Below are 25,489 nucleotides of genomic sequence, written 5' to 3' on the forward strand. Positions count from 1 at the left end.
TTAAGAAATAATGCATTTATCTCAAAATATACAACCCGTCTTCACGCTCTACATTTTTACATTAGGTTCAATGCATTAGGTCACAGGATCAGTCAGGTGTGCGGTTTATTGTGTCCCTTTATGATCGACAGTTGTCTCTTGTCTGAGTGACTGTTTTTCATTCCTGTTAGACTGTTAGTCTGAACGGAGACTGGGAGGGGCCAGAGAAGAGCAGCCACGCAAACTGGGGCTGGTTGTTTTACACCGGGTTAAGGGAGCAAAAAAGACTGGGTGCACGATAGCTACTGTTGGGTACTATTTTACACAAAATAAGTTGTTTCCTAGAGAACTCTACAGTTAATTAGTCTGTGATATGAGCAGTCAGTGTAAGCATATGAATGAAAAAGATCATCAAAATCAGATAATACACAACAAACTGAGAGCAGCTGAGTTCATGTCAACAGTGACGAATGTCCCAAACGATTAATTAATCGTGATGATGCTGCCTCATTTCCTGCAGTCAGCAGGTTGACATAGATCGGGCACTCGCTGATGTGCCTGGGCTTCTTCCTGGGACACACAGAGATGTTCTCATAGAAGTTATGAATCTGTGAAGACGTGAGTGACGCGATTAGCACACGAGCACAGAAGGCGTGGGAACAAAAGCAATACGCATTCACATAAACGTGCTCCTCTGATGGCGTGTTTAGGAGTAAAGGGGGATGCTTTTATAATTGAAAGCACTCCTGAAGAGAAGGTAAGGGAGCGCTGCGAAGGAGTCGAGAGCAACGACAAAAGTGGAGATGATGAAAAAGGTGAGGCTCACCGGTCTCTGAGCAGGATGCAGTTTGACTCTGTACTCCACTCGATTCCTCTGCTTCCTGTGGCGATGGCATGGAAGAAACGCATCAGCACCAGAAGAAACAACAGCCACTCCAACTATAATTTTCTCAGACTGTAAATATGCAGAGCTATTTTAAAGGTGTTCATGTCATGTATCCAGATCAGTTTTAGGAAACGTGTCGGTGTTAATTAGAAACTTCCTGTGATGCCAAGCCGGAGAGCTGCTGTTTTCACACCATGCAAATTGAGTTATTATGGACTTTGGGGTAGAGAATGGTGGTGGTGTGGAGCCTATCAATGACGTCATCATGGGTCGTTAACAGCGATTAAGAGGAGATTCTATTTATGCTCATTGCATAAGAGGAACACTGTTGTCAAATCAAACCCATAACTGAAACAGCAAAACACTGAACAAAAATCTTACTCATGGACATTCTTTCCACATCATGTGTTAGTAAATAGAACAAAAATGATATTTTACAAGTTCATTTGCTGGCGATGCCGTAGCTGTTGGATCTTACATGTGTTTAGTTGTCAGGACGATAAAAATGATGAGCAAAATAAAGCCAGCGACTCCTGCCCCAATGTAAATATACATCACATAGGCAGACAGGCTGAATCCACCTGTAATTAAAAACAAGAAAGTGCTTTTTTACATTACATTTTTTACATTACATTTCTGGCTGTTTGCTTCAGACTCATAAGTTACACTTATAAAATCACCTGCTTCGGTATCCGTGGGCTGTACCCTGAGCAGCATTGTGGTGGTCTGCAGAACGCCGTCTGTGCTCCACGTGCAGCGGTAGAGGCCAGCGTCCTGCTGCTGCACACCTGTCAGGTGCAGGCGGACATTAAGGGCGTCGGTGCAGGTGAGTCTACCCCTGTCACTGTAGTTCTGAGCCACCGGGCCTCCTTTAATGCTGCTGCACACCCCGATGACGCCCCAGGGCTGGTCGTCGTGTGACATCCTCTCCAGAGTCACATTGTGGACGGTGTTGTCATGCTCGCGGTTACAGAAGACTGTTGCGTTGCTGTGCTGCTCTGCTACCAACTCGGTGTCCACACGGATCACGTCTTGGGTCTCTGAACTGTCGCCGTGTTCTTCTTCTTCGTCTGGGGGTTCATCTACAAACAGGATACTAGGTGAGAGAGCGAGATCTGTGTGGTGGAAATAAAACCAATCATAATAACAATCCTTGGTTATGAAATTGGCGGCTATAGGGTGCTTAAGAGAGCCAAAACAGCGAAAATGATGAGACTTTAACTGATCAGGTGGGTGGTTCCAAGTAAAGGGGCCATGAACTAAAATTGGGAGGAAATTATAAAAATTCCTTAGCAAGAAGCATATAACAAGGGGGCCTAAAATGGAGCCTTGCATCATGTCACAAGTGTAAATTGTATGATCAGCAGTGCCAGATTTAAAATGAAACCTCTAAAATAGATTTCGAAAGGTCTACATTTCAGTGTCACAGCATGAGTCATGAGAGGGGGCACAGCAACCAGTCAGCATTTCTACCTCGCCTACCTAAATCTTCCACCTGAATGCTCTTCGTCCAGGAACCTTGAGGGAAGCTCTGCACGGAGCAGTGGTACACCCCGATGTCCTGGTGAGTGACATTCTTGAGGGAAATGCTTCCGTCCATGGGGGTGCTCCTCAGAAACTCGATCCTCTCCTGGTAATGGTGAGAGAAGGACATCCCCAACTCTGGGTGGAACACGGCGATCGGATCCTTGTTGGGCGGTTTGGTCCAAGACACCATGCTGAAGCTGCCCTGCCAGGGGCACAGACACTTCAGAACCATCCCTTCCTCCAGCCGGACTGTTACAGCATCTTTCTGTGGTACCACATCTAAGAAGAATAGTTTTCTGTTAAATCAATGGTCAGAATTTCAATTTAATGAGGCAAAGTGAGGCAAATATCAAATATCACAAAATGACTTGAAAAAGACATTTTCCCTCCCCTACCTGAAGATCACCACATCATTGAGGCCATCCCATGGGCAATACTAATTAGGCTCATTTAAGCTAGACACACACATACACACACACACACACCTGACAATAGCTGCTGATCAAGCACCCATGTTTTCAAAGGCCTTTGTCTGAGCTGAGCGACAGCAGATTTCAAGTCCCATGATGCCCCTGGGAGCACTCTGGCAGGTTTTAGAATAATGCCATCAAAACTAACAATAACATCTTCTATCGTCCTGGCCCCAGAGAAAATGCTCAATTTAATCTTCCTCCTGCACTACAGGATACTTGGAACACCAGCCTGACAACCAACAGTCATTAAAAGGGATGAAAAAGGGATTTTTAAAATACAAACACACAGTCAAAATTGATCTTTACCTTTCAGAAAAGGCACAATGATGAGTACCATCAAGTACCAGTGGTCCCTTTGTACAGCTACCATGTTGTCCCGGCGAGGGAGAATGAAAGCTGCATTGATGAGACAAGCGGAGAGGCACCCCAGCTGCACTTACTGTTCGCTCAGTGGTTGTAGACAAGCTTGAGCCGCGTGCGGTTGGAAAAGATTTGTTGTGTTACAGCGTCAGTGGGGTGGTTTGCATGGGGGTGGGGGGCTGACAGGATTATGGACCTATAATAATTCACGAACGCTGCGATATTGTATTGTATTTTAAACAAAATATTTTATCTAGTAGCAATAATAAGTAATTATAACAATAGCTTGTGTTCCCTGAGGATTCACCTTAATCAAACACTACAGTATAGTTGATGTTTCTCTGGTAGATAAACAGTTTAATCTGGTTAATTTTCACTTTTCAGCTCAGACGTGCAGTAAGGCAGAAAACATGTGTGGTGGCACAGCTGCTCCAACAACATGCTGGTGGTCTTGGGTGTTGGAAAGAAGGTGTAGCTGTTGGTTGGAAGTGTCGGTTTTACTATGTAGCATTTGATTGTTACAAGAAATGTAAACACAAAAATATAAATACAGTCAGTGTTTTAGCAGCTGGGAGAGATTTTCCAGGCACTTCAGCAGGTAGGCCGAGGTGGGTTCCTGTTTGTTCTCCAGTTCTGTGGTTTACAGGACAGAAAAAATCACAACCATGAAAAACATCAACATATGACATTAAAGTGAATGGATGTGTACCCTTCTTAAAGCGGGCGTGTGCCTCTTGGATTCTTAGTTGAACAGTGGGACACTTCAGTCTTGTCTTGGCCTTTGGAAAAAAACAGAAGGACGGATAAGATATTTGCAAAATTAAGAGTTTGTATGCCTGTATGCGTGCGCATGTGTGCATGCACCCTTTGATTATTATGAAGCAACGCCCAGAGTCCAGACACTCCCATACAGCAGGTCTCTGTTGCTTCACTGTCCAAACAGCAGAGCAACACCTTCATGGCTTTGTCTGAAAAACAAAGAGAAGCCAATCTTTATTTAAAAAAAAAAATAGAAACAGGATGCTGTGAACATGACATAAATTCATATCTCTCCTCTTTCCACTTAAAAGGTCAGGTTGAGACCACACAGGAAATGCATTTATGCAACAACAAATAATGTCATCCCCTATTCAGTGTCTGCACAGGATGAGCAGCTTTAACCATTTTCTTTTTGTATTAGCAGCAATTTTCCAGGAGCATCTTTAACTTTGATAATTTACTGACTAATCAGATTAACATTCAAATCTACGATCTTTGCAACATTGAAGTGTCTAAACTTTTTCCAGATCATCTTTGTGGTTTATTGACTGTAACACAAACAGGAACTAAGACCCTAAACTGCAAACTGAAAATTCAGATGGAGTTGCACTTTCATTTGTTGCTTTTCTACTTTCATGAGCATTGAATGTAGGAGCAACAGATAATCATTTACTCAGCCTCCCTGTACCGTTGGCAAGGATGTGTGGCTTATTGGCGGAGCAGAAGCAGAGGTTGTGCAGGGTGAGCAGCGCGGGGTGCCGGTGCTGTGCCAGGTCCGCCAGCAGTTCCAGAGCGCCTCTCACCCTGAGGATGCTCTGCTGGCCGTCCTCTGCGAATGAGAGATTGACCAACAGTGTCAGCCACAGGCCCAGCAGGCTCCTGCCGCTGCCGCCACCACCGCTGACTGCGATTGTGGCTTTGCTGGCCCCTGCTTTGGGAAAAGCTTGAAGAAAATTGTTCTGAAAAAGCAAAACACATAAAACGTTTAGAATCGTGCAAACAGGGTTGCATGAAGATGTGCTTTTTCCACACCATCAATCGAGGTTTTTAGGTGTGCCGATGTTGTGCTCGGTGGATACCTTTTGTAGGACACCTCGGCAGTCATGGGACATGGCGAGATTAGCCAAGAGAGAGAACGCCAGCTTCTGAATAGTGCCGTTATCGGGAGTGACTCCTAAGGCCAGCTTCATCACAGAGTGCATCAGAGAGTTGCCGAGCAATGCTTTAGTGCCTGGCGCAGGGTCGGTACCACTGCCGCAAAGAGCACTGCATCCTGAAAGCAAAACACAGAACAGACAACTGTTCTTCTGATGAAACTAATTTCACCTAAATTTGACTGCATCACATTGACAGGTCAGTCAGCAGTATGGTTTTGTTCACCATTAAAGCAACATGTGATGCTGGGAAGGAAGATGATTCATTAGCCTCAGGCTATGGTTTCTTCTCTTCCAAGGCTATTTAGAAATAGCACACACAACATAAAGATTCATGATGTAACTAGAATCTATTTTTCATCTGGCAGCGGGTTCGCAGCAGCTAACTGACACGGCTAATTGTAGCAGTTGTAGATTACTTACAAAATACAGAAATAAACAAGCTCTGACCAGATCCGGCCTGAAATGACTGATGTTGCTAACTGCAGAACATGACAGCTTGTTGGCTACACTAATCCCACTATGGTAACGTGTGGTTAGCTGGTGTTAGCCTGAGGTTCTCCCTAATATACGTCAAGAAAGCTGGTCTGAAACAGAGCTGACAGGAAAACTGTGCTTGGCAATGGATCTTGATGTGTGGAAGAGGAAATCTAACTGTTGAAAAATTCTCATTAGTTTCCCTGCAATAATACAGCAGCCATAAATCCACAGAAATTCAGAAAATAACTTTATACTTTTCCGTCTGTAGAAGCTAGACTCCGGGCTGATACAAAAATATCTTTGGAAACGTGTGTGGCACAGACGAACAACAACCTCAGTGCAAATAAAGCCTCGGATGAAAAAGTGAGAGAGGAGATGAAACATTCAGTAAGAATGTAGAAGTCTCAGGAGACAAGATGGTAGCCCGAGGCTGGATGGTGTAATACTAAGCCTGGCTGTTCACAGCCTCAACACGAACCGCTGTTCGCTTCCCCTTTAGGGAAATGCTATGCCTGACTTCACTGATTTCTGTGGCTTCACAGTACCGGCGTATGAGAAGTCTAAAGTGAGCGAGTTTAGATCAGAGTGCACGTTCTCGCTGAGGAACAGGTGTCAATCAAACAGAGATGCACTTAGAGGTATAAACAGGGACTTCCTGATTATAAAGATTTCCACTGCACAAATGCAACGGCCACATGAGGCTTGCATTTCCTGTATTCAACATCTTTGAATTTAACCCAAAACCACGTGGCAGCCAATGCAGAGAGGTGTAATTTTCCATAGATCGCCTCCTGGTCTGAAACCTGTTGCGATGACAGATGATTGTGACTGGCAGGCAAGTGAGCACTGGTGGTAGACAGTGATACACAATGTTTCTCAGTGGTAACTGGGGGAGACAATGTTGCCCTCAGTCCTAAATGTGTGTGACTCAGTCCCCACAGACAGGCACAGTGCCTGAAAACACACACACACACAAACACACACACACACACACACACACACACACACACACACAGACCTGTGGGAAAACTGGCCGTGTAGACACACAGAAGCTCCAATACGGCCTCCATGGTGGGGTCGTCCAACAAGAGCCAGGGCCAAAGAGCATAGAGTGCCAGTGTGAGCCGAGCATCTGTGGCCACCCCCTATGCACAAACACAATTAGAATGTAAAGTTCGCGCATGAGAAAATATCATTCAACAAAAAAAAACAATATTTTCCTCAGTGTGTGTACAGGGCATACACTGCTCTAGTCTGATATAACCACCATGGATAAACAAATACAGGCTAAAATGAAAAACACATTAAGGTGGATCTCATTTGCAGAGACATTAATATTCTGAGGTTTCATTACGGAACAATTAGCGGAAGAATTAAAAGGTGTTCACTGAGGCTCACTTTGCATTCATCGCTGCAGTAAAGAGCGCTCTGCAGCATCTCCACTGTCAGCTTGACTTCTTTCATACAGCTTTCTTCCTGATAATGCAGTCAGACATCACAAAAACAAGCCTGTTTAAAGATAAAATATGCCAGTGGCTGAGGAAAACAAAGGACATAATATTTAACCAAACGCTTTATGTTGGAGTCAGTTTTACTGTGGCAAAAATGTTCCCTCGAATTTCTGCTTCTGACCTTTTTGCGATGAAGAGCTTTCTCGGGTCGGACTGACTCCAGATTGAGCTGGGAGTGGCTCTGCTTCAACTGCTCCACGCAGTTCTCGATGAAACCGGCTGGGAAAACAAAAAGAAATTAGGGAAATATCTCATTTGTCTTTTGGATCCTATGACACATTTTTAGGGGAAGTACCTTTAGCGGCGTACGTTTGAGCTGCAGGGCTGCAGGCCAGCAATGTCATCAGAGCTCTTGATGCTAACTTCTTTATAGAGTCCTGAAAGGTCACCTTCTCAAAACTCTGATGTGAGGATAAAACAGTGTTCATGCTTATTTAAGACAACAAATGGATAGAAGTAACTTAGGTATGTTCTGCATACCTGCAGTAGAAGCTCACACAGCTGGCCTGCTGACGGGCATCTGACAATGTCACACAACGCTGGAGCAGGATTACAGTTTGAAGTTGTGATCTCGACACCCCGATTTTTCGTCTCCTCTTTGAGAACCGTGCAGAGGAACCGTAGAGCTGCTGTATGGAGCTGCAGGTTTGCACTCTTCTCATTCAAACACACTGACAATGTTTCTGCAGATGGACATAGAAAAGAGAATGATGCTAGTAGCATATATTTAATAACAGACAGAGCAAATCTGTTGTTCAGGCCCTTTGACAGAGCGATATTTCTCCTTGACTGGAGTCACATACTCACACACCACCCCAGATAGAGGGATAAATATGCATGCAGAGAGGCTCATCCTTTAGTGGAATCAGCAGATTTCCCTGTTGCACTATTAATCACAGCAGGCAATGTGTAAAAGGAGTAGAGGGAATATGAGTACAAGATGTGATTATCCAGTTCTAGCATCTGTTCGGAGGAGCTAATATGCTCAATAATTACAGCTGAAAGGAAAATTTCTCAGGCTGTTGCTATATTGTCATCACTGTAAAGAGATGCCTCAACTTGCAGCTTGATACAATTTTCATTTTCTGCTTATTTGATAATAAAATATCAAATCACAGCTTCCTCTTTCCTGGTCACAGTATAAACCTTTGAGAAATGATCAACAGAATCTTCAAAAGGTTCTTAATTTATCTGATATTTGAGAATTACTCTTTCAAATGGCCCTAAAATTCAAGACTTAACAAAACTTTAGCACCTTTTTGCTGGTTCAATAGTACCAAGTTCATTGACTTGCTGTTTACATGTTAATGTTGCCACAAAACAAATCAAAAAAAGGATATCAGAATCCAAAATTGGCCTTTTCACCTTCTCTTTATGCCCTAATGTGAAACTGTATGAAACAATTCATATTTGTGATGATACTGCCAAATTAAAGTGGTTTAATATCTCAAATTCAATAATTTTAGTATTGTTGGTGTCATTCAGTCTATTTCATTATCCTATGACTGTCATCCTTTATGAATTGAATGTGTACTTTACTGTGTTAATTTAAAAAACTGAAAACCCAATTTTAGGGCAATAACAATTTAGGATTATAAAGCAAGTGGTCTATATAGCAAATGTGTCCCAGGACAGCTCTGAGTACACCCTGAGGACACGTAGGATGTGTTTTAACCTTGTCTCATGTCTGAGCAATAGTGAGCAGATCACTTGACTCACGATAAAACCAACTCTGATGAGCAGTCAGTGGTCACAGTTACTACCCTTCCATTGGACAGCACAAGAATGAGGCTGGATCACAACAAACCATTAAAACGGGTCAAACTTAAAGGATAAACGAAAATCACAATTGTGATGTGAGACATGCAGCAGTTGCTGCGTATACTTGAGTGAGGGGCACCATTATTCCATGTTAAAGCTCAATTCTTTTGTTTAGCATGCATGAGACATGCTAATCTCAATCAGTGCATGACATTTTCAGCAGTCATGAGGTACTAAAATTTCAAGATCACAAATAGATCACAAATCTATAAATCTCTGGAGGCGTCAGGAGCTGTGCAGGGCAGGTACATACTGATAAGACATGAGTAGCTGAGGCCTCCTGTGAGGTTCGTCATTGTAAATAAGAAGCTGTTCTCAACTGTTTTGCTTCCAAAATAAATTGGACTTCATCGAAAATGAAAAATCTTGGCCCCCCTAAAGATGCGAGGACAGTTTCAACACATTGTAGCCGAAATCTACAAAAAAACCTGTCTTTAAAATATAACTTATGAAACCGTAAATGTCAAATATAAGCAGTACAAAGTACTGTGAATAATTCTGTCACTTGCACGCATACAAATAGAAACTTTTGCATACCTGCGAATGCTCGCCAGCGTCTCCCCAGTGCAGTGGAGACAGATGGGTAAGCTGCTGAGCTATCCCTCCTCACCACAGTAGCCAGGAGCATAAACAAGTCCGTCCAGGACACACAAACTGCGTCCTGAGTACCTGCGTCTGAAGGAGGAAAGAGTGAGTCACCAGTTTTATGACACCAGACATTCAGGAAGCACGAACCATGGTGCCAGGAGAGTTGGAACTCAAACTTGGAGAGGGGGTGATTTTTTTGTACAGATCAATAGCAGTAAAACCTGTCTGCCAAGCACATATGGCAACAACTCTAAAATATATTCGCCACTATTACAAGCAGTGCTATAACTAAATCTATGACTAAATTTAACACAAACGCTCTGACCTAAAAATCGGGTATCCAGTGTGAGCACTGCTACAAGAGCACTGATCAGCTTCAGTGTGTCCATCTGTCCAATCAGGTTAGGACTCACGGTGACGCATGACTGCAGCAGTTTAGAGAAGCTGGACAGGAACTGAAGCTGGACGACAAACTGTAAACACACATTCATACACACACCAGGCAGCATTCGTGCAAACAGACAGAGTGAATAAGGGTAGTACAAAAACAAGCAAAATGCAGAGGCAAGTTTTCCAATCGGTAACAAGAATGTCTAGTAGCTTTAGCTGTTGATTATTCCACCTACACTAAAAATGAGGCGTTGTCCTCAGACGACCTTGTGCTGTGCACCTTAAGTTCACTGCTTCAACTGTTACTGTTACTTTTACCCACCCACGGTTTTTAGAAAAACAAAGGACTGCTAAGAACCGTCAATCTAAGTCTTCCTCACCTGGATCTTAATATCTTCCATCTCTCCAGGCAGGATGTTTTGCATCTTTAATTCAAGCAAACATTTCTCTATGGGACCAGTAAGCACCAAACTGGAAAAGTACAAAGAGTGGATGGAAAAAGCGCAGTTTTGCAAGGAAGCAGTTAGAGAGGACTATTTGATTTTATGACTCCATAGTGTAAAATAACTTGATCACCAGAAACATTTGTAATCATCAACATATTGGATGATAAATTCAGTTTAAGAGGATTTTACACTGATGAGAATTATCCAGCAAACTAATTTCTTCTCAAGTTCTTAATTTAAGACAGCAACATCTCAATATGAGTGCTCAGATCTTACTCTTACCCAGCCAGTGCTTGGAGGAGCCGAACGTGTCGGAGGGCACTGAGGGTAAAATCTGGCAGGATGGCCAGCAGGTTTGTCAGCAGGCCACAGTGGGCCGTCATGAGGTCAGGAGTTACCATAACAATGGGGTCTGGTGCTGTGGGCACTTTCTGTTGGGAGTCTGGGGAAGTCATGGAGCTGTTGATGTCTGTGTCACTCTGACCTGCAAAACAGCAATGAAAACTGAGAGGCTTTACAGGTAGTTCAGATTGGTTATTTTATTCATGAAACAAAGGTTAAATAGATACAAAAGATAGTCCATTTTACAAAAGAAATATTTCAAACTTATGCAGTAGATGTTCCATTTTAAAAAGGTAACCACACCACAACAACACAAAGGCACCACAACAGTCTACCTTGAGCCATCAGTCTTTTGGCAGGGATATCTTCTGTGATGCTGACTGCAGAGGGGCCTTGGAGCGGGGTGAGTAACACAGAATCTTTAACCTGTGATTGACAACAAAACACAAAAGAAAGACTTGACTTGATGGTTTCATTGTCAGAAAGTCTATGTCTGATGGTTGGAGAATGGCTGACCACAGTGCTGGATGTGGAGAGAGAGCTGGACGGTCTCCTGGAGTTGCCAGTGGATGCTTGTGGGTCACTTCTCCAAAACCACAGAGAATTCTCTGAATCTATATCACCATAAACACAGAATGTGTAAACTAACATTCATAAATCCTGTCAAATGTAATAATTTTTGAAAAAAGGCTTACCAAACAGATTTACCGCCTGGGGATCTGGGCCACTGATGGTATCAGCGTGGGCCTGTAGGGGGAATGTGTACCTGCCTTGATAACAATTACTTGCAGAGACAGCAACATGCTGGAAATACTGGCAGTGGTAAAGCATGGCCTGGAGTGCAGGAAGGCCCACCAAAGACACACCAGACACCTCATCATGGACACATGGTTGCTGGAAAAGATTAGTGAGAAAGAGGGAAAAAAACAGAAAAGCTGAGTCTACTAAGCTAGCTACTATTAAACATTAAAATCTCTTGTAATGAGCTACATAAATAGGATGTGTATGGTGTTGTGACAGAGGTCTGCCTTGAATTCTTGTAAAACCTGAAGTCTGATTCGAGAGAATCACAGATGGGAGAAATGGACAGAGGACAGACACAATAAAAAAACAGAGACTGGCAGAGTGAGGAAACACTTCATGGTCTATAAAAGTGTCTTAACTGGCTGAGAGAGGCACTGACCTGCCAATGAGTGTCCTTGGCCTCCTCTGCATTGGCAGGCATGGGCATTACCAGCAAACTCTGCAGGATGAATGCTGCCTAGACAGACAAACCAAAAGAGAAAAGTGTCCACAATGCATCATCAACAGTGCCATCTGCCTGTATTTTGTTGGTAATGCATAAATAATGTTTGATTGGTCATACCACTGGAAACAAATCAATATATAGTTTGACTCGGGACTGCTGGGAAGGGTTAAAATATATACCAGATCTTACCTCTCTGCGAACCATGCTGCTCTCGTGTTGGTCCAGGAGGATGTTGAGCAGTGTTCCCCACAGACCTCCGCTGATGTTCTGACAGCTGACACAAAGAGCCTGGCAACCACTGGGCACAGAAGACAATGCTGCCCCTAAACCCAAACTGGCGCACCTCACCTGACACAGAGATGAACATTTAGATAAATAAACAGGGAAAATGTGGATGTTGTGACAATCAGTAATCATTTAGAAGCAAACAGTAACCAAAATTTGAGAGGTAGCAATGTCAAAATGCACCTAAGGATCATAATATTATATGTGAATGGTGCTGTGCAGATGTGTTGAGGGAGCCTGTTAAACTTATTTTTAGAGACAGAGGGAGAATCTGATGAGACTGGCTGTCAAGTGCTCCTTTTGTGTTTGAGAGTTGCACCACCACACATATAGGCATTGTTTTGCAATAAAAATCAAGCAACTAGGACCTTTATTTTCTTGACAGATTTTGAAAAATGAGGCAAAGACTGAACAGTGAACTGCTTAATACTGACAAATGTGTTGTCACATACAGCAAACTATTTGCATACTCTGTACTACAATGTTGGTTTAAATTGCCATAATTTTAAATTACACCAACAAGAGGTTTTCCCTACCTCCTGATCTCTGTCAACCCACAGTGGGATGAGCCAAGCTAGTCCAAGCTGAGATGCACTTGTATCTTCTGAAGCTGCCTCATGTCCTAAAGACCACTGGGCGATGAGGTCCTGAAAAAAAAACTATATATAACAGAATAAAGGTATAGGCAGCCTGACATTGGCACTACATTTATTGAACTTTACCTTGTCGTTGTTCATGGATGTCATTTCATGAGACAGGTGAAGCAAACTGATCAAAGCACTCTTGGTCACACCTTTGCCCATGAAAGACATGGAGTTACCTCCCCATTCTACATAAAATGAAGAGATTACCTGTGAAGAAGATAGATTATAATAATACCATGGCAATGGACTGTTATGTTTCAAGTTTTTTCTTTTGCACTGTAGAATTACATCAGTTTTCTACAGGCGATTTTTTCCTAATTATCGTGGGGAGCTGGAGCCTATCCCAGCAGTCATCAGGCAAGGCAGGAATACACATCACACATCTATCACAGGGTCCAGACATCACACACTGAAATCGGAGCACCCAGACAGGCCAGAAAAACATGCAAAATTCAAAGACCGAAGCTGTAAAACCACAACCTTCATGCTGTGGGATGTTTAAATAATGGGAGTTCATTTTTTGTATCTGGTTGTAGTCCACAAATTAAGGTCAAGTATGTAGAGTTTGTCATTTCATGATGAACAGTTATTGTTTCTGAGTTGGTCATTATTGTATTCCTGTCATGCTTCCAAAGCTAAATACAGCTGAGACCAATTATTTTTGTTTCAATGTGCCACTAAGATGTGGGACTACACTGAGGAGCAGATGGAGGCTCGCTGAGCTTTTGGGCCCTACAGCACCAGAAGTGTCAGGTGAAAGGTGGGTCACTGTGTGGTTGACAAAAAGAGGGAGAAAAAGAATTCAGCTGCTGACTGAGACAGAAATAACCACCAGAGACCTTGACTGAAATAAATAACCCAGTGTCTTCATTCTGTTTTCATATCCGTAGATGCTGGATATTAAAACAAATTAACCAAGTTTTTCAGTCTTTTGTTGAGATTCTTAATTTCCAATTAAGCAATCCACTCTAAAGTCTGTTGCACAAGCTGGTCCACTCTGTGCTTCAGGATTGTGCTATGATTTGTTGAACAATTGAACAGATGGAATATTTAAGGCTGATTAATCTCATCAGCCTCTTCAGTGAGGAATGGCTGATCAATGAGGTTTTTACCTACTGTGATTCAAGTTCATGTTCCATAACTGCTTTTCAATTCATTTTAATGAATTCCTCTGAAAGCAATGTGCTTTCCTTTCACTCACTTTTGTGAGTACTATTAGTACTGATGACTGGTAGGAAGCCTGCATATGCTCATGCGACACAAAAACTTACGTACACATGATACAGAATGCAGCCACAGAAATTTACAGGCAGACCACAGGCCAACACTCACTTCCAATAACCCACTGAGATACTTGGAACAGAGCATGGTGGGCTCCAAGTCAGGGTAGTGGGTGCTCCATCCAGGATGGGCAGTCAGGCTGACCATGCCCTGCAGTGTCCTCTCCAGACTGGGAAGCCCATAGAAACGTGGAGCATCAGATACCCGCAGGCTCTGAAATAGACGGACTGCCAGCTGGCTCTTGAAGGGGCCACCTAATGCCAAACACAGCCTGGGCAGACAGGAAAGGAGAGAGTGATGAGAGAGAAAGCAGACGGGAGGAGAAGACAGACATAATACTGACAGTTAACAGACTAATCATTTATAATTTGTGCCTTTGCTGTTGCATGCTTAACATTTACCTGAAGTATCTCAAGACCAGATTAGCTCTTTATATTAGAAAAGTGTTTATTGATTCTTAGTAAAGAATTCACATATAGTAATCACTGTCTTGGTAAATGACTTAACAATATTGGGACACACTTTACCTATCAGTGGTGTCTGCCAGTCGGAGAAGAACGAGGTTAAAGAAGGTGGTAAGCTCTCTCTGCAGTCCCCGACTAACATGGTTCTGAGCTGGCTCCCTGGAGCCCTGAGCTGATGACTGGCTCTCCACACCGTGCAGCAAATTAAGAAGAGACTCTGTGTCCTGGATGAACACAGCAACACGTAATTTGGTTTTTTGTTGCTACACGAGGCATAAGAGCGCAGCTGTTTCTTCATAAGAATAATAAACAAAAGCTAAAAATGTGAAATTCAGACATACTGTATGTGAAGAAAGTTAAAAGAATATTTGAATACTCTTTATTCTTAAAACTATCCATCTCTGCCTGCCTCATCCAGAGGCACAGGGCATGCAATACCACAACTGAAAAACGTGACAGATGTTTCCGAAACAGTTTGTTGATTACAGAGAAGTCAGAGAAGGAAAAGAGCTGCTCACCCCATCAGGCATTCAAACTCAGTGCCTCAGCTGCCAGAGGAGGGGTTGCTGTTTACGCACGAATTAATGTGAAAACTAAGGTGAGGCTGGTTAAATACTTGAAGGAGTGTTCTCCCTTCTCTTCTTTTTTATTAAAAAGTAAGCATTCTGTTAAACAGTAAGGAAATCATTTTTGCCTCAGGTCAAAAATGGAGCTGGCTAATCAGATGTGTGATTTAATTCAAGGTATAGAGAAAAACCCTTGAGCAAGAGCTTCATTTAACATGCAGTGATGAAGAGAGATGCACAGAAAAATCAACGTTTATTTGTTCAGAAGATAAAAGTGTACTTGGTTGAGAAGAAGTTCCAGTATCCAGCGCAGATCTTTGTCCTCAGGAGCTGATGCAGGCTTGATATGAATGTCTCTGAAGCAGGCATTCAAAAACTTCACGATGGCCACCAACAGTCTCTCATCCTCTCCACTCGCTGGGTGAACCTGGAGAAACCTACAAAGAATAAAAAGACAGAGATGGAAGGAGACCTTGGATTAAAGGGAATTTGCTATTCCTTTTTTATATAATTGCTGACCTCAAAACATATTTAGTAATGTTTATAAATTTCACTCACCACTTCTGGCATTAACAACATTATGGCATACATGAGGTCTTTATTACAGTATTGAAAATATGTGCCTGGAAATTGTGACTCCTGCAAATATTCTCAATCCTAAAACTAAACCCTTCTATTCTTTTGTTAATATTTCTTCAGCAATGGCCCGATAAAATCAAGTATACCTTATGAAGAAATATGAACACAAGTATCAAACACAGCTGCGGGTTGGGAGCTCTATTCTAGAATAAGGGGGAAAAAAAGCATATACACAATCTCTGATATTATAAATTAATGAACTATGTCCCTAGTTACTAAATTAATAGCATGTAAAGCTTCACTAATGTATAGTAGATGTATGCAGACAGGCTTATATATAGGCTACTTTTAGGGTTATAGTTAGGATGGCGGCATCAAAAATCACATTAAACACATTAAAATAACCTTGGCTTAAATCAAAGAACCTGCATGAAATGTACTTCAAATACCGGTAATTGAATACAATCAACTTCCTCAATTCTTTAAAATGAACACTGACCTTAACACCACAGAATTTCTTATGACAGCATATTTTGTCACTCAGTCAAGCCAAAATTTCTGATGATTTACATTCATATTTTGTTTTTTTTAGCAGATGCTTCTGTCCAATGCAACTTACACATAGACAATCAAGTCACCATGCAATCAAGACCAATGTGAATAAAATACTAGCTTACAGTCCTGAACCACCTAGAACAAGTGCAACTACCAGTACAGAGCTATGAAGAGGGATTGAAGAGGAACATAAACAGGAGGGAAGGAGAGGGGAGGTGAGTAGAGAGAGAAGGAGAAAGATAAATGTTGTTAGAAGAGCTGTGCTCTTGAGAGAGCTGTGTCTTCGAGAGCTTTTTGAAGTAAGAGACTGTCGCCATGCTGTGAAAGAGCTCGGGAGGTCGTTCCACCATTGGGGAACAGGGTCCTCATGTGCGGAATGTAGCTGAGGAGGGGTAGCATGTCATTGGATGATGCTCTGGTTTGTGGAAGCCAAGATGCGCCGCAGACACACCCATTAGAAAGGCATGGCTGTAGTCAATGCAGGAGAACATCATGGCTTGTACCAGCAGCTGGGGGGCATGCTGGGACAGGAACAGCCTGATCTTTCTAGTGTTGAAAAGGGCAAAGCAGCACAACCGGGATGCTGAGGCCACATGATCATTATAAGTCAGTTGATTAGCAATCATGACTCCAAGATTTCGAACAGCCTTAGTAGGAGCAAGAGACGGGTGCCAATTTTGATGTCAATGTTGTCAAAACCAGGAGCTCAGTGTTCTTGTCCAAGAACTGAGGGTTCATCCAGGGGAAAAGACAGGTAAACCTGGGTGTCATCTGTATAACAGTGGCATGAAAAACCATGCTATCCTTAGGGTACCCCTTAGGAGAGGAGCTGAAACATTACCTTGCTGTGACAGCCTAAATATGTAAGATTCAAATCAGCAAAGTGGCCTGTGGCCACACTTGAATCCAGATTGGTTTGGGTCAGGGAGGAGTTTCTTCTCTTTGAAGACGTTTCACCTTCTATCCAGAAGGCTTCTTCAGTTCTGAACTCGCTGAGGAGAGAGCTTGAAAATATATAGCCCCTGTGGACCATTGGCATGTTAATGAGAGTCGTTGGCAGGGTCGATGGTCGGGTCGTTCACCTAGTTTCGGTTGATGTGTTTCCCCTTTGTCTGCTGGCTCTCTTGGTGGTGAGTCACTGGGTCTCCTGGAATGGTGTGAACGTTTGTTTTGCTGTTGGAAGGAGTGGAGGACTGCATTGTAGCTGGGTGATAGGAAGTGCCTCAGCCCACCACCTCTGTTTAAGGATGTTTTTTCCAATTTGACATGGATAGCTTCCTTGGCGCCCCTTTCAAACCAGCGGTCTTCTCTGGCCAGTATCCGTACTTGGCTGTCCTCGAAGGAGTGCCCACTCTCCTTTAAGTGTAAGTGGACTGCTGAATCCTGACCTGAAGAGGTGGCACGTCAGTGTTGTGCCATTCTTCTGTGGAGAGGTTGTTTGGTTTCCCCAATGTACAGTTCCTTGCATTCCTCCTGGCACTGTACAGCATAAACAACATTACTTTGTTTGTGTCTTGGTGTCTTGTCCTTCGGGTGTAATAACTGTTGTCTGAGAGGTTACCAGTTGACAGAGAAAACTACCTTGGATACGATGACCTGGATGATTGAGAATCTACACAGACGTCGGGAGGAGGTTTATCGACAGGATCTCAGTGATGCAGCTCACTGAGTTCCTGTCGATAAACCTCCTCCCCTGACAGGAACTCAGTGATCTGCATCAAATTTCGCTCTCTGAAAGGACTTTGACAGGAACGGGAGAAGGGAGACCAGATGACAGTTCGCCATTTGATGTGGATTGAGGGAGGGTTTCTTGAGCAGAAGCATCCCTTAAGTTTCTTTGAATTTGGATGGAAAGGTGCCGCTGGAGAGTGAAGGGTTGATCAGTGGAGTGATTGCCCAGAAGATGGCGGGTGTCTGTAGGAGGGTGGTTGAAATGGGTTCCAGAGGGCATATAGTCGGACAGCTGCATGTCAAGAGTTTAGATAACTCACTCTCTGTGAGTGGGGTAAATGTGGGGAAAGGGGGGAAGAAGGGTGAGAGCGTGCAGTTGTATGACTATGTTGGGTTAGGGTTGTGGGCTTCTTAGGCAACTGGAAGTTGACAGCTTCAACTTTTCAGTGAAGAATGAGGCAAAAGGATCAGCTGTAGTTAGCAGCAGGAGGTGGGGGAGGTGGGTTATGCAGGATTTTAAAGGGCAAAAAGTTGCTTCAAAACCTTATATAGATTGCAGATTTTCATTAAGCTGTGTTTCTCAAAACAGAATGTTTGTAAAAAGTGAAAGATAATTGACTGGAAAGTCAAAAGTGAAAGCTTCTGTTGCTATAGCTACACTGATACCAGACTAACAAAAGAGTGTTTAACAAAACAGTTTGAATCTGCTTAAGCATAGCCACCATATTTTGCAATTATACATATGATTATCTTTCTAACTTAAATGAAAAAAATTCATAATAAACAGCATTTACCTGGTCATTGCTGCCTGCCAACTGAGAAATTGCAGGGTTTTTCTGCAGCTGTAGGTGGGCACGTGAGGGAGGGCCAGCCTATCAACCAGCAAATGAAGGTTGAGTCTGGACAAGGCGGAGGTGACTGAAAGGTGTCCTTCTGCCGAGACAATGGCAGCGATGCAGCCCTGCAGTGCAGTGGGACGGTGGGCTACCTGCAGCCACACAACCTGCGCCTCTGACAGCTGCAAGTCTGGATGGAATCTGGGAGGAAACAACAAAATCTAACCAGTTAAAAAAAAATTCTGTCAGTTGACAAGCGCAGATGAGCGCGATGCGTGAGCACCTGCCCATGCATAAGAATGACAGATTTCATCGCTAATTTGACATTTCTCAAAATAAACAAAGTAGATAAAACAGCCACACTTCAAAAAAACCTGTCTGTTGGGTCAAAATAATGACAAAGATGCAGCAAATGAATTACAAAAGATAGATTTTGATTGCAAACCCTCTCAATGATCATTTCATCCAGCCTGAAAGTCTACTTGGAATAAAATTCAGTTTCTGGTGAATTGATCCATCAATGGATCTTTGTTGTAATCAAAACTGTCTGAGAGGCATTCTCTTCTATTTCAATTAGGTGACATTAGAAGCAAACAAAGACACAAGTTGCCAATCTAAAACTAATGCTTCACCACAGTTTTGTGACAGCAAGACTTTATTACAGTGGAATGATTAAATGATTGAGGTTTAGGTTGTTTTTTTTTTACTCTTACTCTGTAACATCAGTTGCAGGTCCACACAACACATCAAGGAGTTTGTCAATCCCAGAATGCCATGAGATGTTCCAGGCAAACTGCAGGGCTTGGCGAGCGGGGGGTAAAGACAGGACTTCAGCTGAAGGTGGAAGGATGCAGCAGAAGGGGCTGACAGCGTGATAAGTCGCCGGCTGGAATGGTATGTTGTATCTGGGGGAAGCAGAAAAGTGCCATCATGGCGATGAGAATTTTGACAAGTGTAATGTGTTTACAGACTGTGTAGCAGATCACCTCTGTGTTAGTGACAAAGGAAGAGAGAAGGGTGTCCGGGCGACATCTGTATCGTCTGACCTATCACATGAGAAACAAGACCCGTTTAAAAAAATAAAAATAAAAAAGGAATGGCAGCACGTTATTTAAATAGATGAGGAAATATAAACTCACCATTTTTCAAGCGTGGCAACCTCATCAAACAGCAGTAAACTCATCAGTATGGCAATCTCACATCCACTGGCTTTGTTCTCCTTTAATATTAAGGACGCTATAAAGAAAACAAGACAGATCTTTTATATAAAAAACATATTCTAAGCTGCATCATTCAACCTCATGAAATCATACAATAATTTCACACATTTAGATCCATTAGAGACAAAGCCCCAGTGAGGCTACCAGAAGGCTTTGCCTTCATTACGACATAATTATTACTCACTCCAAAGTGGCATCACAGGTACTTTAATCTTAGCCGTGTGGTTGTTTGCATAGCTCAGATGTGTACAAAAAGAAGGTCACCATTGCAGATGTGGAACAAATCAAATTGAGCACTAGTACAAAGCTTAACAGTAAAATAAAAATAATTAATTTTCAGGTAAAATAGACGGAGCAGCTGCCTGTTCAATGAAGCAATGTTTATATGAAGGACACCAGTTAATGTTCCTACTGTACACAACAATTCAAATCAAGTTTTAAAGCCTTCCAACAAGGTGCACAACAAGTTAAACTCCTGGGAAACAAGTTACATGATCGATTAATAGACCCTTACTGATGCACAAGGACATGGTTCAAAAATGCCTCGTCATCTTTTTTGTGAGTTTGCCCCTGAGCATTCTAACGCAGTGTGTTTGGGTGCTATTTAATGAGTCATCTTGCAAGATTACCCCTGAGCAGTGTGAGGAGAAGAAGGGTGTGCAGCGCGAGCCTGTGCCTCAGAGATGAATCTGCATACACCAGCTTCCTCAGGATACAGACACACGGCTCCAACAGGCCATCTAAGCTCTGGGGAAAACAGCAACATATGCATTCAGTGTCTAATTGCAGAGAAAATACAAAGGGGCACATTCTGTCTGTCTCCTTCTGCCTAACTCTCCTCACTTACATTGAAAAAAAATGCTGCTATTGTATAAATAGGAGGCAATTAAGGCCTGGCATAAACATAACCTACAGGCACAACGTATGAAGACTTGTTAGCCAAGACAAGAATTTATTCTGAGGGGCCCACTAAGTCAGACATGCTACAAAATTACCCTTATTAGCATGTTCTGATTTCAAAGCTTCAACACAATCAGCAGTCTCGAATAACTTGAGGGCAAAAATTAGAGCTGAGCAGGGCCTGTCTGACTTTATTAACACAGACCGTTTCATCTTTCTATCACTTATGCCTCAGTAGATTCTTTCACACGTCACACATGGTACTACACATATATATAGTATGTATTTTACTCTATTTTTGTTTAATATAGGAGCGTAGTTCTGCTTTTTTTTTTTTTTTTTTTTTTACCTTGTTGCCGTTGACACTTTCAAAAATGAAAGAAATTACTTTGTCTGCTATTCCAAGATTCTTCAGCACTGGATGCATCGCTGCGTCTATTGGGAAATAAGATAACAATTCAATATGTTGAAAATAAACAAATGCAAAATCCTCAATTATTTGTTTTCCTGGCCCACCCAGGCCATATGGAGCTGGGAAGCTGCAAACACTGCATTGATTTCAAATATTAGCGGTCGCACAGGGAGTGTTCTGTCACATCTCACAAACTTGAAAATGTTTTTCTCAAACTTTGTGAAGGTTTTTGTTTTAGTCTGCTTATACCAGCTCTCTACATTAGTTCAGTGTTGTCCTAAATGAATATTATCTACAATGTGTCATGTTAAAATGAGGATTTTGTATTGTAGGTCTATGATTAATGTTCATCATTACTAACAGCTTTCATCCTCTAAAAAGATATTTTTGAAGCAAATATTTTAAACGCAAGACAAGAGACAAATCTCAGGCAACCTTTTTAACAGTGACAGTTTGTTCATAGGGGGCCTACCTTGGAGCACGATGGTCAGCTGCTCTGCTGCTGATATTCTCAGGGAGATATTCATCATGTCTGATGACAGGATACAAAACAGTTTCTCCACAGACTCCACCTAAAAAAGTATTAAGCGTTTCAGTCTACTAAATGTCCTTAAAAGTGATGTTGATGCTGCTAGATGAATTTATACCTTGAGAACAGACTCATTGCTTGTGTCAAGGGCAATAATTACTGTGTTTCTGAGGCAGTAGAGATTCGGTAACAACGAAACCACTGCTTGATCCAAGTTTGGTCTAGCTGTGTTAGCATCTTCAGCGCCAGCTAAATGTGGCAGGATTTGCTGCACTGCAGCAATTCTCACACTGTTAATAATGAGCACAGATTAGTCAAGACTTGATTTAAATATTTCATACAAAATCAGACATGAAAGCATACAAATGAGGAATAGATGTGGAAAAAAATACTGGCCTAGAAGACAAATCCATTAATTATTGCCAAATTACCAGTGACTGTCCCTTGGCCACTGTCTAGTGTTAATTTCTATTCAAATCAATATTCATAGACAAGGAATGGATTGCTTTTAGCATGCACAATCTTGGTTATAATTCATGGTTGGTGAACCTGTAGTGGAAAGTGATCTTGATCATTTATCAAAATATTCCGTAAAAAAATAAATAATTAAAAGTCAACTTCAGGGAGTAACATAACAAATAAAGACTGACGTGGGCTGTTTGGTGAAAAGGAGTCGCAGCGCTGCTCTTAGCTTGACCTCAGCTGGGAATGAAGGATCTCTGGCCACATCTGACATGTCACTTATCAGCAGGATACTGTTTCCGAGTGACCCTTCGGTGCTGGCGTAACCCTGCCACAGAGAGAAGCCTTAGATTGCTTTTGTATAAAACAGAAAATTCCAGCTATGCAACAAAACATACATTGCTTAGATTATGGGAGACTACTTTCGCTTCCCGTCTGACATGGCGCGTCTTTGCATGGCCTTTTCTGGTCAAAGTCTCATGTATAGTCATGAAACAATTCATAAAAGCTCTATATCTAACCCTTCTCAAAAAGAAAGACTGTGGAATTGAATATGAAAATGAGAGAATAACCATTTTTTTCTCACTGGCAGCTCAATATCCTTTGAGCTCTTAAACTGAACTCTTGTTAGGTGTCTAAAAAAAGAACAAGCCATTATTTTCTGGCCCAATAGAAAAGCAAAAGCAGCACACACAATGTCGCTTTATAAACTCAACGGTAAAAATACAACCCTGTCTCTGCAGAGAACACACCTGTAATATGGGCATGACCGGGTAAAGTGCCTCATTGAATCTGTCCCAAGTTGATACAGTCATCATCAATTGCCCCTTGAGCAAGAACAGCAGAATATCCTTGGCAGCAGCGTTCACCTATTGACCACAGGTCAAAAACATTTACCAGTACCGGCATGTATGGTAATAGACTGTGCTGCTGGTTTACGATAACAATCAAAGGACAGTGTAACACAGAATGCATAACTCATTTCTGTTTTCCTGAGACGCAGAACAAATCAGAAAAGGGTGTTTACTTACCTTCTCTGCAGAATCTTGGAGTCCAAAAGCACTTATTTCATAAAGCACCCTGTGGTGGAGGAGGAAGGTGACTCCACTGCAAACTCCCAATTCGTGTCGTGACACATTCTGGATGCCAAGACAGTCCTAAGGGTGTAAGTATTAACACCTAAGCAATTCATAAATATCACTCTCCTCTTACATGTGCCCCAATACATGTCTGAAAACACTTTAAATGTTGCCACATACTTCAGTTGATGTAAAGTTACAAATGAATAGGAAAATTGATTTCAAATTTTAATAGCACACTGTCAAAAACCTGTGATTCATCATATTCATCGTATCGTATATCACCCAAAATACCCGTTTTACGGATTTAACGGTTATAATTCCAGCCATGAACACCACACTCTTGTTAAACACTGTACATGGAGGATGGCTTGCACTGACCTTGACCAAACTTAAAGTGCATCCGTATGTTTCTACTCTGACTTGCAGTAAAGGATGAGACAGCAGCCTGAGGAGAAGTTTCTGACTCTCGGTCTGGAGGACAGGACTGGGCTGCTCAAACTTCCAGCTGCACATGAGGAACCAAAAGGAAAATGATTAACCGTTACAAGATTTAGTTTGGAATGGATGGAATTCTTGTGAAATAACAATAACAATAATATCTTTATCATACAGGTAGGAGCACATGTGAATGCATTCCTGGATGACGGGTAAGTGCTGATGGAATGGGAGACCCTCTATAGCTTGGCCTGCCAGTTCCAGTAAGTCAAACCACTTCTTTTCTCCCTTTGCAAGGAAATACAGAAATAATGGGATATAATATTTTCTCCTTTCATTACAAAAAAAACCATTTTATAAATGTAAAACAAATTTCTCTGCAGACTGTAGAGCTGTTGTAGGCAATGATCATATTTCTTCTACCTTGGCTTGAATTTCTTTGAGGAAGCTGCAAGTGGATTCCATCCAGAGGGCAGCACGGGTCACTCTCCTATATAGACCATAGCTATCCGAGTCCACTTGCTCCAAGTAGGCCACAGCTGCCTCTTGCACACTGGGTAATAAGATTCCAAATGTTCTGTCCAAGCAAAGGTGGAAAATTGCCGTGGCTGTGTTTTCTGGGATGTTATCACAGGCCTGGGTGAGATTAGGATGCCTTCATTAACAATTTACTATTAAAGTTCTATTCATGGTGTGACTATAAGAAAAAGCAGTAAAAATCAACAATCAGTCATGACAATACAACAAACCTTTTCAAGAGGGAGAATGGCTTGTAGAAATTTAATAATAAACACTGCAGTGCCTGTGTAAGCCATCCTGTGATGAACCTGACAGCTGCGAGGAATGTCTGCAGCATAGTTCTCATGGTGGCACAGTGTATCCCCAAGTAATTCCATGCAGCCGTGCAGCTTTGTCTTCTAAAATGGAGAAAAACAATGTAGATAGAAAAGCATGCATTCCACTCCAACAGAGAAGCACGCACGCGCACACACACACACACACTCATGTACAGACTGGGAGTATGGAGAAAAATGGCTCCTTCCAGGGGTTAGGAATTGAATGTAATCAGATTTCAGGGTTATTTTGGGATGAGATACAGATCCATCCCATCTCTGTATAAATAAATTGGAACAATCTATTCTCAGCCACTTTGTTTTGAGAAAAAACTAAACAATAGGCGCTATGTTCCAGCAGGGGGCAGTAGACGCCCTGTGCATTGCCGAGGCGGGCAACAGCGAGTTTGTTCCCAGAGGATAAACCTCCAGGTCTGGCGCACAGAAGCTGCTCCCACATAAAGATGACAAAACAGTTACCCGGCTGCAAGACTCTAGGCATGTATTAAACACCAGAGGGCCCGAGGGGACTGAGCTTGACAAGTGTATAAGTCTTCACATACAGAAATATAGCTTTTAAAAAGTGAGGGGAATAACAAATAATTCTGTGGTGTAAAAAAATACTTTAACACCAGCTACTGTGTGCGTGGGTCCCATACACAAACTAAATGAAGACACATTGTCAAAAAATAATTCACTGCTTTAACGAATCCATTAGTAAATCATATGGGATGCAAAACTAGATTTTTGTAAACTTACATACGGTAATT

General features: G+C 42.2%; 2 protein-coding genes across 15 annotated transcripts in view; both read right to left on the bottom strand.

Annotated features, from left to right (window-relative positions):
• Window positions 1-3,310, bottom strand: cd226 (CD226 molecule). 4 transcript variants are annotated; one of them, XM_011618507.2, is made up of 6 exons: window positions 3,172-3,310; window positions 2,348-2,671; window positions 1,546-1,947; window positions 1,344-1,446; window positions 806-860; window positions 1-587 (listed from the first exon to the last, which is right to left on the bottom strand). In XM_011618507.2, the coding sequence occupies exons 1-6, from the start codon at window positions 3,233-3,235 to the stop codon at window positions 432-434; spliced, it is 1,104 nt and encodes a 367-aa protein (XP_011616809.1). In that variant the 5' UTR covers window positions 3,236-3,310; the 3' UTR covers window positions 1-431. The 4 variants fall into 4 exon arrangements, with proteins under 4 accessions (XP_011616809.1, XP_029698413.1, XP_011616808.1 ...); XM_029842553.1 differs by having other exon boundaries at window positions 1-549; window positions 1,546-1,980; XM_011618506.2 differs by having other exon boundaries at window positions 1,546-1,980.
• rttn (rotatin) overlaps window positions 2,640-25,489 on the bottom strand; it is a 26,833-nt gene continuing 3,983 nt past the window's right edge. For 3 of the 11 annotated variants that reach the window (XM_029842547.1, XM_029842544.1, XM_029842551.1), the window contains 39 exons: window positions 24,636-24,803; window positions 24,310-24,522; window positions 24,062-24,174; window positions 23,830-23,956; window positions 23,401-23,526; window positions 23,122-23,238; window positions 22,558-22,697; window positions 22,026-22,197; window positions 21,851-21,950; window positions 21,316-21,401; window positions 20,696-20,813; window positions 19,986-20,082; window positions 19,833-19,892; window positions 19,560-19,751; window positions 18,805-19,047; window positions 15,486-15,642; window positions 14,703-14,863; window positions 14,227-14,446; window positions 12,973-13,101; window positions 12,787-12,897; window positions 12,155-12,313; window positions 11,900-11,977; window positions 11,412-11,610; window positions 11,233-11,330; window positions 11,052-11,142; window positions 10,657-10,858; window positions 10,309-10,399; window positions 9,864-10,011; window positions 9,488-9,625; window positions 7,610-7,812; window positions 7,425-7,530; window positions 7,251-7,348; window positions 7,017-7,094; window positions 6,637-6,763; window positions 5,064-5,257; window positions 4,658-4,943; window positions 4,090-4,193; window positions 3,935-4,004; window positions 3,704-3,858 (listed from right to left, as the gene is read on the bottom strand). In XM_029842547.1, the coding sequence (XP_029698407.1) occupies window positions 3,779-3,858; window positions 3,935-4,004; window positions 4,090-4,193; window positions 4,658-4,943; window positions 5,064-5,257; window positions 6,637-6,763; window positions 7,017-7,094; window positions 7,251-7,348; window positions 7,425-7,530; window positions 7,610-7,812; window positions 9,488-9,625; window positions 9,864-10,011; window positions 10,309-10,399; window positions 10,657-10,858; window positions 11,052-11,142; window positions 11,233-11,330; window positions 11,412-11,610; window positions 11,900-11,977; window positions 12,155-12,313; window positions 12,787-12,897; window positions 12,973-13,101; window positions 14,227-14,446; window positions 14,703-14,863; window positions 15,486-15,642; window positions 18,805-19,047; window positions 19,560-19,751; window positions 19,833-19,892; window positions 19,986-20,082; window positions 20,696-20,813; window positions 21,316-21,401; window positions 21,851-21,950; window positions 22,026-22,197; window positions 22,558-22,697; window positions 23,122-23,238; window positions 23,401-23,526; window positions 23,830-23,956; window positions 24,062-24,174; window positions 24,310-24,522; window positions 24,636-24,803 (5,400 nt within the window). In that variant the 3' untranslated portion in view covers window positions 3,704-3,778. The other 8 variants (XM_029842549.1, XM_029842550.1, XM_029842546.1 and 5 more) reach the window with 7 other exon arrangements.

This window comes from Takifugu rubripes, chromosome 10, assembly GCF_901000725.2.
Source record: "Takifugu rubripes chromosome 10, fTakRub1.2, whole genome shotgun sequence".
NCBI lineage: Eukaryota > Metazoa > Chordata > Actinopteri > Tetraodontiformes > Tetraodontidae > Takifugu > Takifugu rubripes.